This window comes from Melozone crissalis, unplaced genomic scaffold (assembly GCF_028551555.1).
Source record: "Melozone crissalis strain CALT ecotype California unplaced genomic scaffold, PUWL_Pcris_2 ptg000086l_1, whole genome shotgun sequence".
Taxonomy (NCBI): domain Eukaryota; kingdom Metazoa; phylum Chordata; class Aves; order Passeriformes; family Passerellidae; genus Melozone; species Melozone crissalis.
Window position 1 is genome coordinate 2,248,094 of NW_026535863.1, and position 11,986 is coordinate 2,260,079.

At 50.7% G+C, this 11,986-nt stretch overlaps 1 protein-coding gene across 1 annotated transcript; it reads left to right on the forward strand.

Moving 5' to 3' along the window:
• Positions 1-7,087, forward strand: LOC128946852 (embryonic pepsinogen-like). Its single transcript, XM_054290846.1, has 9 exons — positions 1-56; positions 383-545; positions 1,183-1,300; positions 1,661-1,779; positions 3,340-3,539; positions 4,966-5,079; positions 5,886-6,030; positions 6,603-6,701; positions 6,950-7,087. The coding sequence occupies exons 1-9, from the start codon at positions 1-3 to the stop codon at positions 7,085-7,087; spliced, it is 1,152 nt and encodes a 383-aa protein (XP_054146821.1).
• The last annotated feature ends 4,899 nt before the right edge of the window (positions 7,088-11,986 follow it).

The window sequence follows — 11,986 nt, forward strand, 5'->3', positions numbered from 1 at the left end:
ATGTGGTTCCTCGTGCTCCTCTGTGCTGCCTCTGCCCTGTGCCAGGGAGTCACCAGGTGAGCCACAGCAGCATCACTGCCAGGGCCACTGGGAAAAGGGAGGGGGAAATGGGAATTTGGAGGCTTTTCATGGCTCTGGGGAGCAGAGGTGAGGTCTGAGGCTGCAGAAAGCTGCTCCTGGGGTGCAGAGAATGAGGGCGTGCCTGGGGAGGGGCTGGTTTCTAGGGTTGTTTTGGGATTTTAGAGGAAATCCCAGATTCAGAGTTTTGGGGGAGTTTCATGTGCTCCTGCTGTTGGATCAGGGCATTGGATGTGTCAAACACTGGAGCTGCAGGCAGCAAAATCCCATCTCCCTCTTCTATTTCCCTTGTTGCTTGTGCCAGGCTGCCCTTGGAGAGGGGGAAGAAGCTGAGAGATGTCCTCAGGGAGAAGGATTTGCTGCACCAGTTCTTCCAGCATCACCACTACGACATCGGCACCAAATTCCCGCACGCTTTTCCCAACGGAACCGGGGTGGCCACTGAGCCCCTGCTCAACACCCTGGACGTGAGTATGGGCTCCAATCCCCTGGAACACAGCCCTGGCAGGGCCTGTGGGATATCCATCCCTCTGTCCAACCCCAAATCCTTCAGGTCACATCCTTCACCCCTCCTTGCCCATGCTGGTGGCTCTGAATGGAGGAATATTCCCCAGGAGCTCTGCTGGAAGCAGGGGTGTCGCAGACATCTTTTATGGAAAATCCTTTCCTTAGGATTTTTCCTCCTGAGAAGCTGGGAGGCCTCAGGAACAAAATGTAAACAATGGTTATCTGCTGCTGTGGGATGCAACAGGTGCATCTGTGATTGGTCTCATGTGGTTGTTTCTAATTAATGGCCAATCACAGTCAGCTGGCTAGGACTCTCTGTCCGAGCCAAAACCTTTGCTGTCATTCCTTCTTATTCTATTCTTAGCTAGCCTGGTGATGAAATCCTTTCTTCTATTCTTTTAGAATAGTTTTAGTGTTATATATATCATAAAATAATAAATCAAGCCTGCTGAAACATGGAGTCAGATCCTCATCTCTTCCCTCATCCTCGGACCCCTGTGAATGCCGTCACACAGGGGGTCTCCATGAAGCAGGGGACGAAGCCTGGGGAAGGTCCAGGTTTGGTTTCATGCCTCCAAATCCATCTCTGGCCTGCAGGTGGAATATTACGGGACCATCTCCATTGGCACCCCCCCGCAGGACTTCAGTGTGGTCTTCGACACCGGCTCCTCCGACCTCTGGGTGCCCTCTATGTCCTGCCCCAGCCTGGCCTGCCGTGAGTAGGGCCCATCTGCATGCTCTGGGTTTGGAATGGCTCCACCAAGCCCAAAAATTGGGGTGACATTGCCAGGGGAGGGAGATTCACCCAGCTGGGCCGTGGCAGCTGTGAGTGATGGATGTTTGGGGTGTAGGGGCTGCTCAGGGCTCCTCAGGTGATGTGATTTCTTGGTGCCTCAGTTTCCCCATCTGCCCAAGGTGGGTGGGAATGCCTGTGGTTGCTGGAGGAGGGGCAATGCTCACAGCTGAATTATTCCTGAAGGCAAGATAATGTACAGCAATTCAGGGCTCCTCCTCCAACTCCTCCCTTCGGCTTGGCCTTGCTTGAAGGCTTAATTCTGTGTTTTTCCACTTATAGAAACCCACCGGATGTTTGACCCCTCTCAATCCTCCACCTACAAGAGCACAGGGCTGAGTCTGTCCATCCACTACGGCACAGGAGAGATGGAGGGGACCGTGGGCTCAGACACTGTCACTGTGAGTGTCCCCATGGCACAGCTGGGGAACATCTGTGGGGAACATCCATGGGGAACATCCCACATCCCACCTGTAGGAGCAACAGGGGCCAGGACAGTCTGTTGGGGAAGATGAAACAGGAAAGCCTTATCAATATGACTGCATGGCAAAAGATTTTGAGAATATGGAAACTATAATTGAGATTGAAATGAAAGGCAGCTTTGAGATACCTCAGTTACTGAACAACTGGAAAACAATGGCATGGCCAGCTGAAGGTGATCCCCTTCTGATGGAACAACACCCTCTGCTTGCAGACAGGCCCAAGGGTCAGAGCAGACCCTACAGCTTGGCAGAAGGGGCTCAAAGAGGAGTTTTTAGGATTTAAAATGTAGCACAGCATGGTAATGTAATGATTCTTATAGGCTGTATGTAAATGCTATAGGATTTGTATCTTGGACTAGATTGGTTAGTGAGAATTAGAATATTCAACACAGAAGAAGATTCATGGTAAGGGGAACTTCACTCTTTTTACTCTTCCTTGTTCTCTCTCATCCTCTTTACCACACTCTTGCCTTCTCTCTCTTTACCTCTCTCTCCCTCTTTGGTGCGGCTCTGAGCTGTGGCTGGCAGCTCCCAGCAGGGCCCTGCACCCAGGCCCTTTGCAATGAACCAAAAGTTCCATGACCTGGCTGCAGAGATCTCTGGTCTCCATCCATCCCCACTGTTGTAGGAGTGTCAGGGGTAGCACGGTTGGGACGGATGGAGAGGGGAGATCTCTGCAGCCAGGTCATGGAACTTTTGGTTCATTGCAAAGGGCCTGGGTGCAGGGCCCTGCTGGGAGCTGGCAGCCACTGCTGGAGCAGGCCCCAAAGAGAAGAGAGGGGAGAGAGGATGAGGGGGTAGGAGAGCAAAGTTCCCATTACAATACAATAAATCTCCTATGCTGAATATTTTGATTCTCACTAACCAATCTAGTACAAGATACAAATCCTATAGCATTTACATACAGCCTATAAGAATAATTACATTACCATACTGTGTCAAAATCAAATCCCCAGGTGCTCTGGGCTGTGTGCCAGGGTCTCTGAGCCCCCCAGCGGGGTCCTGGCAGCTCTGGACACCCGGAGGGATGCACTGAGCTCCGACTGCTGAAGAGACCCAGAGTCTGTGTGTTACTCACTCACCTGCAGTGGTGTCTGCAGGAGCCTTTTCAGATGCAGAAGGTGCTGGGGCTGCTCCTGCTGGGGCTGGGGGTGCTGCGAGGGAGGGAGGCTGAGACAGGAATCCCTGAGCTGCCTCCTCGCTGTCATCCCTGTGACAAGGAGAGAATTCCCAGCTAGGTACCTCGTACATCTCTCCTCTGTCAAACCTCAGTGAGAATTTCAGCCTTAGAAGGGTTTTTTTTTTGTATATTTAACAAAAGAGGTTATTTCTGTTCCACTGGAGTGACTGGGGCTGGTGCTTGGCGATTCTGGACACCCGGAGGGATTCACTGAGTACCGACAGCAGGGGATCCTGTGATTAACCAGATTAACTCCAGAATCCCAGTGCCTGCTCCAGGCCTCACCTCCCTGTCCCCAGGTGGCCTCTCTGGTGGACACCAACCAGCTCTTTGGCTTGAGCACCGCTGAGCCTGGCCAGTTCTTTGTCCACGTCCAATTTGATGGGATTCTGGGCTTGGGATACCCAAACCTGGCTGCTGATGGCATCACCCCTGTCTTTGATAACCTGGTGAACCAGAGTTTGCTGCAGGAGAACCTCTTCTCTGTCTACCTGTCCCGGTGAGCCATGTGGGCTTGGGGGGCTGAGGAAGAGGGGATTGTCTTGGTTTGGAAAGACAGGAGTCTGCTAAGGAAGGCAGGAGCCTCCCCTGAAATGGAGAACGTAAACCCTCCTCACCCCTCTGAATTGCTATAAATTTTATAGAAATTTTAAATTAGGGAGCTCTCAGGTAAAAAATATGGGAGCAGGAAATAACAGTTCTTTAATAGGGAAAGGAAAAAAAAGGATAAAATAAACAATGCAGTACACTAGAACAACACTGACAGAGTCAGAACCCAACCTGACAGCCTGTGAGTCAGGCTGTTGGCAGCAGTCCCATTGGAATTGTGGCTCAGCCCTCCTGCAGTGTCAGGGCTGGTTCTGCTGGAGCAGGGATCCTGTAGAAAGGTGCAGTCTCTGCCTCTGAAGATGCAGTGGAAGAAGAGGCAGCTGCTGTTCCTCTGGGCAATCCAGTGGAGAAGCCGTGCTGGTGTTCCAGAATCTCCAGATTATATCCGGGTAGGAATGCTTGACTCCTCCCTCTGGGCTCCCATCTCCCAATGGGATGGTGTAGTTCTTATCAGCCATGCAGTGACATTCAATAGCTGTTATCAGCAGATGTCTTTTCCCGAGGGAGGTGTGAATGTGGTCACTCAAAGAGAGAGATAAGGCAAACTGCCCACTTGACAAAAGACGGTAATTGAAAACACCTTGCATTGCAATCTTCAACAGGGATGCACCTCATGCACGTGTGCTGGTGGCTCTGTCTCCTCCCTTGTCACTGCTGCCATCAGATGTTGTGTCTGTGTCACCATCTGTAAGTGCTGGGGGCTGTAGGAATGTGCTTCCTGTTGATGGAGTGACAAAACTATTTTTTGTCTCTTTAAAAAGGAAATAAGCTCAGAAGTTTCTCTTTTCCATTTGGTGGAAAAGGCATCTCATAGTTTTGGGAGACTTCACTTCAAACTTAAGGATGGTTAATTGGACAGGAGCCAAATTGCTTAGGCAATTTACTAGAAAAAGAAGAGAACAAAGAAACTAATTGCTGTTGTGAGGTGTTTTACCAGGGGCAGGAGGGCCTCTTGCACTTGGATCAGTTTTTCTCTTTAAAAAGTTTGTTATTTTGCCTTTTATTAAAACCTTTTTGTTTCCAACACTGCAACAGAAGCCATGCTGCTGATTTTATGCCTTCTAAAGTAGCTGAGCTATCTTGAGTGTGAAATAACGTCCAAGAGCTCAAGAGACCTGGCTGGAGGAGGCGCCTGTTTCCGGCCTCCCCAGAGGGCTCATGGCTCACTGGGAAGCAATTCCCAGCACATGGCTCCTGGTACCAAAGGCCCTGGCCCTGCTGCTGTGCTGTGTGAGGAGGTGGGGACAGTGGGACACATGGCCCTGCACTGAACCACAAGGAAAATCTCCCTTGTTTTTTTATCCTGCGCCATCCAGGGAGGCAGCAGGGAGCGTGGTCATCTTCGGGGGCATCGATGAGTCCTATTTCACTGGCCCCATCCACTGGATCCCTGTCTCTTACCAGGGCTACTGGCAGATCTCCATGGACAGGTGACAAACCAGCTCTGTTGCTCTCTGGTCACCTCAAAGCATTGCTTCTAAAGAGACATTGGGCCCATCAGCACCAGAGGCTTCCACTGACATCCCCACCCCAGGGCTGAGGGGTGCAGGGGGATAAGGGGACAAATTCCACAGTACTTTGGTAATTGACGCCCAAAATGAGGATGCTTTGTGCCTGGGGCACAGCCTAGTTCCTGTCTTGTGTTTTAGGGAATGCCTGGTGATGAGGAGAGCAAAATAATGGGTGAGAACCCTCTTTTGTTGGGCTGGAGTGGGTCCCAGCTGCTGGGATGTGTTCAGTGCCCACATCTGCAATGGTGGCTTTGCAACTCCACACAGGAACAGGCTCACAGGCAGCACTTGGGGTTACCCAGCTTTAACTCTTATAAAAGAAGTTAGAAACCATCCCTGAGGCCCATTGGTTATTTCACAGCCCTGTTGGTTATTTCACAGCTCCATTGATTATTTCACAGACCCTTTGGTTATTTCACAGCCCTGTTGGTTATTTCACAGCCCCATTGGTTATTTCACAGCCCCATTGGTTATCTCACAGCCCTGTTGGTTATCTCACAGCCCCATTGGTTATTTCACAGCCCCGTTGGTTATTTCACAGCCCTGTTGGTTATCTCACAGCCCCGTTGGTTATTTCACCGCCCTGCTGGTTATTTCACAGCCCCGTTGGTTATTTCACAGCCCCGTTGGTTATTTCACGGCCCTGTTGGTTATTTCACGGCCCCGTTGGTTATTTCACAACCCTGTTGGTTATCTCAGAGCCCCTGCTTGGTCTCTCCCCACAGCATCATTGTGGGCAGCCAGGAGGTCGCATGTGCCGGTGGCTGCCAGGCCATCATCGACACGGGCACTTCCCTTGTGGCTGGGCCCCCCTCGGGCATCAGGAGCATCCAGAGCGCAGCTGGGGCCAAGCTGGGCGAGTATGGAGAGGTGAGAGATCACCCTGCTGGACCTGGAGGCAGCTGGCACAGCAGAGCCCAGCCAAGGGCTGGGGAAACCGTGTGGGGAAATTGCCCTGTGCTCATGGCAACCCTGGCAGGGACACCCTGGGGCTCTCTGGTTTTTGTCAGTGGGACAGAGAATCACAGGATGTCCTGGGCTGGGGCAGAGAATCACAGGATGACCTGGGCTGAAGGGACCCACCAGGACCATCCAGTCCAACCCCTGCCCTGCACAGACACCCCAAAATCCCACCCTGGGCATCCCTGGCAGTGCTGCCCAAACACTCCTGGAGCTCTGGCAGCCTCAGGGCTGTGCCCATTCCCTGGGAAGCCTGGGCAGTGCCAGCATCCTCTGAGGGAAGAACCTTCTCCTGATCTCCAGCCTGACCCTGCCCTGGCCCAGCCCCAGCCCTTCCTTGAGTCCTGTCCCTGTCACAGACGTTGGATCTGTCCCTCTGCTGCCCCTCAGGAGGAGGTTGGAGGCCCCAGTGAGGTCTCCCCTCACTCCTCACCCTCTGAACATGTTTCCCTGCTGAGAGCCCTTCCCTCTGCTCCCTGCAGCACAGTGTGAACTGCAGCTCCATCCCTGCCATGCCCGATGTCATCTTTGTCATCGATGGGGTCCAGTACCCTGTGTCAGCCCTGGCCTACACCGAGCAGGTAAGTGGGGAGCAGCAGCTCCTGGCTGCAGGAGCCCCTCTCAAGGTCCTTCTGTTCTCTCCAGTGAGAGATCAGAAGGACCTTGGTCTGGTCCTTCTGATTTCTTACTGGATAGATCACCTTGGCTTCTGGTCTGGTCACCTTGGCTTCTCTCATTCCCCTGGGAGATGAATGGCCAAGGGCCTCCAGAGCAATGCAGGAAGAGATTTCCCACATTTCCCCAATTTCCTTCTCGTGCTCAAACGCAGCACAGTGAAGAATCTTGCATGAGCAGCTTCCAGGACACTTCTGGGGACCTCTGGATCTTGGGAGATGTCTTCATCAGGGTGTACTACAGCATCTTTGACCGGGCCAACAACCGCGTTGGGCTGGCCAAGGCTGTTTAGATCCACCACGATGGGAGAGCTGCTGGGGTTTGTGCACACCCAGCCCCAACCAAGGCTTTTGGCACAAATAAAGAGCTGGTGGTTCTGAGGTGGTGGCTGTGTGTGTATTTCTGATGGAATGGCAGGAGGCAGGAGGAGCTGCTTTGTGGTGGCCAAGGATGGTTTGTCCATCACAGCTCTGCTGAGGGCCCCTGGGAGCTGTGATTGCTGCTGGGCTGAGGGGTGGAAGCCAAGGTTGGCTCTTTTAGTGGGGCTACAACAAGTAGGGGATTCTGGAATGCTGAGGAAGATGAAACAGGAAAACCTTATAAATATGATTGTCTGGCAAAAGAGTTTGAGAATATGGAAACTATAAGTGAGATTGAAATGAAAGCAAGCTTTGAGATACCTCAGTTACTGAACAGCTGGAAAACAATGGTGTGGCCAGATAAAAGTAATCCCCCTTTGATGGAACAACACCCTCTACTTGCAGACAGACCCAAGTGGAATTGCTCATCAAGAAGCCAGGAGAGAGATCCAGGTCCCTGCTGTGTCTTCATTTCTGCAGCACTGAGGGACAAGGGGCTGCTGGCTTTATTTGTTGGTAAATTAAGGCTCCACCACTGGTGGGGCCTAGAGATTCCATCCCCAGCAGGAGCAGGGATGTGGAGGGGGAGATCCAGGTGATTTGGGTCAGAAATTAATTGTCTTCTTGCACTGTGTAAGAACTGAGCTGGCTGTAGAGGAGGATGTGATGTAGGATGGTGGGAGTGGGATTTACCCCCCACATCCCTGGAATCCCAAATCCCTGGGATTTTCAGCCCAGCTGGTGGAAATTCTTTGTGCCCAAGCACAAGAGTGATCCAGCCCCGGATTTTGGGCATGTGAGACTTGCCCTCAGCTCTGTCACAGGAATTTTCTCATTACTATTGATGCCTCAGGTTTGGCTTTTATATTTTTCAGGTTCTGTGCTGCTTTAGTGTGTGGGTCTGGGTTCACATTAGGGGATGGAGAGCTCTGTGCACAGAACAGGGAGACAAAACAATTCCTGCTCCAGCTGGGGACCAAGGACAAATGATCCAAATCTCAGCCCAAGAGCACAAACAACGTGGGCTAAAGAGAGAAAAACAAGAAGGATGGGACTGCATGGGGTAAAGCTGGAATTGGACAATGAACTGCAAGATGCAAATTGAGCAGAATTAATAAAAGTGACAGACCCTGTGACCATTTGTGCATTTTGTGACCATTTTCGGTTCACCTGGGGTGTAGCCCTGGCTGGGCTTTTGTGCTGCCCAAGGTGGATCCACCGAGGCCTCCAAATTTATTCCCTTTTTAAATCCCTATTTTATCCCCCTTATTTTTTATCTCTATTTTTATATTATTTATTTACTCCCTGCTTTATTCTTTAGCTCTGTCTGGTCTCTATTCCAGCTCAGCCTCCTCAAGGCATTGCTATGACCAAGAATAAATGAGGCAGGTGTAGGGGGAACTGTGACTCCGAGGATCAGCCCTGCAGGGACAGACAAGACCTGGAGGAGCAGCCAGGGTTGGATCTGCCCTTTCAGAGTGGTGGGAGTGGCATGTTGGTCCTAATTCCAGGCGGGACCAACCTGGCCTCAATGCCATCTCTAAATCCAACAGTTCCTAAATCCTCCTCCTGCTGAGAATTCCCCATAAAGGGATTCCCCCACGGGAGCATCCCCCTGGCCGGGACAGCCCTTCCTGCAGCTTGCATGCCAATAAAGGGATAAACCAAGGAAAAGCTTCCAAGTGCTGATTGGAGAGCGGAGAGCCAGCTGGGACTGCCAATCCTGGAGTGCCATCTCGTGGCTCCTGTGCCAACCCTGAAATCCTGGATGCTCCATCCCTGGCAGTGCCCAAGGCCAGGTTGGACAGGGCTTGGAGAAACCTGGGATAGGGGAAGGTGTCCCTGCCAATGGCAGGGTGAGCTTTGAGGTCCCTTCCAACCCAAACCATTCTGGGATTCTCGGGAATTTCAGCTCAAAGGAGGGAGTCACTCCTACCTGCAAATATTTCACATCTGGCCACAGGTTTTGTATTGCTTAAAGGATAAAACATGGCCAGGACACTTTCTGATAGAGCAAAGGGGGTTCTTGTCTACTTTTAGCTTTTCCTGAGGCAGTAAAAACCTTGAAAAGGGAATTCAACCTCTGTGCAGAAGGACATGCCAGATTGGCTCATTAGGGCTTGGCTCTGGAACAGGACAGGTACTGAAGGCTTTGTAGGGATTTTGTTGGGCTTTAAGCTTTGGGGCTGTGTTTGGGAAGGGACAAAGCTGCAGATTGTGCAGGAAAATGGGGTTTCTTGCAGGTTTTCATCAGTGTTGGCACTGGGAGTTCATAGCCTGTTTTTCCTCCTCTTTGGGGCAAACTGGAAATAGGTTGGTGTGTCTGGGGAGGTTTAATGCCTCTGATCCCCTTTTCATGGCATCAGTCAGGGATCCTCCATGGACCTGATCTCCCACAATGGATGGTGTGACCCAATCTGCAGAGTTTGTCCTCATCTCACAGAGCTGGAAATCTGCAATTTTCTGTTTTCCAGAGCAGCTGTGGCTGCCCATTCCCTGGATTGCCCAAGGCCAGGCTGGACAGGGCTCAGAGCAACCCAGGACAGTGGAAGGTGTCCCTGCCTTGTGGAATGAGGTGAGCTCCAAAATCCCTTCCAGCACAAACCATTCTGGGATTTGATATTGCCCCATGTCCCGACCCTCCCACACACAATTCCCAGCTGGAATTGCGTTGCCATGGAGCAGCACAAAGCCAGGAACAAAAAAAAGTTGAGTCCAAACAAAACAATATTTTCTGCATATCAGATTTTGAAGCATTTATTCTTTTATTTGAGGATAGTTTACAAGTTTATAAGAATCAGGTTGTCCGTCCATCCATCCATCCATCCATCCATCCATCCATCCATCCATCCATCCCAGCACCATTACAGTCCATGTTTGCAGGAGGAATGGAAATGTGCTCGTGGCTGATCAGGCTGAATATTTCCCAGCCCAAACCTTCTCATCAGAGTTTTTTCATGGTGATTTCCCAGGGAAAAACCACCAAAAGTGCTTCAGATCAGAGAGGCTGGGAGAGAATTCGGGGAGGGGAGCAATAAAAATACAAAAGAATGGAAAAAAAAAGTTTATAGAAGGAAAGGAGAATGAACCTGTTATGAAATAAAAGTAGTGATGTGAAAGAGCTGCTGGAGAGAATTGAGGGGTGAAAAGAGAGGAGCTGGGAATGTTTGAGTGCTGTTCCCAGCTGTTCCCAGCTGTGGCTCCTCCAGCTGTGCCCAGCTGTGTGTTCTCCAAGCATCCCCACAGAACTTGGACACAGTGGGAAGGAGATTAAATAGCTCTGACAGCTCCTCCTGTCTGAAATGGTGGTGTGAGGGCTGCAAGGGAGGGGAAAGGGATGGTGGAGGGATGGGCATAAAAAACAACAGGGAGAGCAGGTGGTAAGTGGGATTTGTCCCAGAGGGAAAAGGGATTGTACTGGTCATGTCTCAGATCCATCTCCTGGGGTGAAAAACACCTCATTGCAGAAAGACAGGGCACAGAATCCCCTAAAACCAAAATAACAACCCCCTCCTATCAGGGCTGTGGGATTTCTGCTGCAGGGAAAATCCCAGTGAGCCCAAAGTGACATTTTCCAACAGAGCAGGAGCAATAAATCCAACCCCTGTTCCACCGCTGCTTTCTGAATGAAATTGCAAACCAGAAATGCTGGCAGGCTGTGTGATGATCAGGGGGATCTGCCAGGAGATGAGACATCTGTGCAGCAGGTGTGGGACATCAGAGTGGATGAGACACTGCACGAGAAGCTGGGATTTCAATGGAGGCAGAAACATTTAAAAAAAAAGAAAATTGAGTGAAACAGTGAAGTGGGAACAAAATGTTTTTGTCAGAAAAACTGCTGGCATTGGAGACAATGGCAAAATGAGCTGCTGCTGGCTGCTCCCATCCAAAGTGCCACTGGAAATTTGCATTTTTGGGAAAGCAGAAGTGCCTTGTTACAACAGGGAGTGGAGCTGTCAGGAAATGTTGGTTCTCGTTGCTCTCTGCCCCCTTTGCAGCACCAGTAGTGACAATAAAAGCTACAAGGTCACAGTGGCTCATCCCCAGGGCTGTTTGTAAACCAGATAATGAGCATTTATTGCAGGAGAAATCCCATTCCCTCTCTCAGAGCTCAGTTTTCCAGCAGAAACCCCGGTGGGCTTTGAGCTGCAGTGCCCTGGACCTTTGGGGTGGCTGTGCCCCCGTGTCTGGTCAGCAACCCCAAATTCCCCCCTGCTGCCTTGGGTCCATCCGTGACTGCCCACCCTGCTGTGCCATCAGAATTAATGAGTCAGGCAGACAGGGAACTCATCCAGCTAAAAATATCCCTTCTCATTTCTTTTTGCCAGCTTATTTTTGCCGTTGCAGGCCTGGGAATTTGTCTGACCCCCAGATGTGAAGTGGTGGGCAGGGAGGAACTATTTAAAATATTTAAAATTATTTTTATAAGCAAAGCAGGGAACTGGACCCACCTTCATCCCTGGGCAGCTGGGTGTTACCAAGCCAAGCATTTCATGTCATTTTGCCCTTTTTTCCTCTCCAGTAAATGGGGAAATCTCTGTATATGTGGGAATTCCACTCTGACACCAGGAGTGTGGAAGGAGAGAAGACAAATGTCAAGCAGATGAGCATCAAATAAAAAACACCAGACCGATGGGCAGGGCAGAGAGATAAGAAAGATGGTATTTATTTGAACAGCCACAGGAAATCAGAGATTGAAAAATGTCTAAAAAAAAAAAAAAAAAGCAGCAGCACATAATTTTAAAAAAAAAATAAATCAGAGCATGCAGATGTTGGATGCATTTTCCAGCCAATCCCATCTGACCGTGCCCAGTCCCTCAGGGCCTCAAGCA

Bases quoted from the DNA above. Each gene is read 5' to 3' on its own strand.
- LOC128946852 (XM_054290846.1), top strand. From the start codon at position 1: ATGTGGTTCCTCGTGCTCCTCTGTGCTGCCTCTGCCCTGTGCCAGGGA. The intron at 57-382 runs GTGAGCCACAGC...TGCTTGTGCCAG, and splicing joins CTGTGCCAGGGAGTCACCAG to GCTGCCCTTGGAGAGGGGGA. The intron at 3,540-4,965 runs GTGAGCCATGTG...TGCGCCATCCAG, and splicing joins TTCTCTGTCTACCTGTCCCG to GGAGGCAGCAGGGAGCGTGG.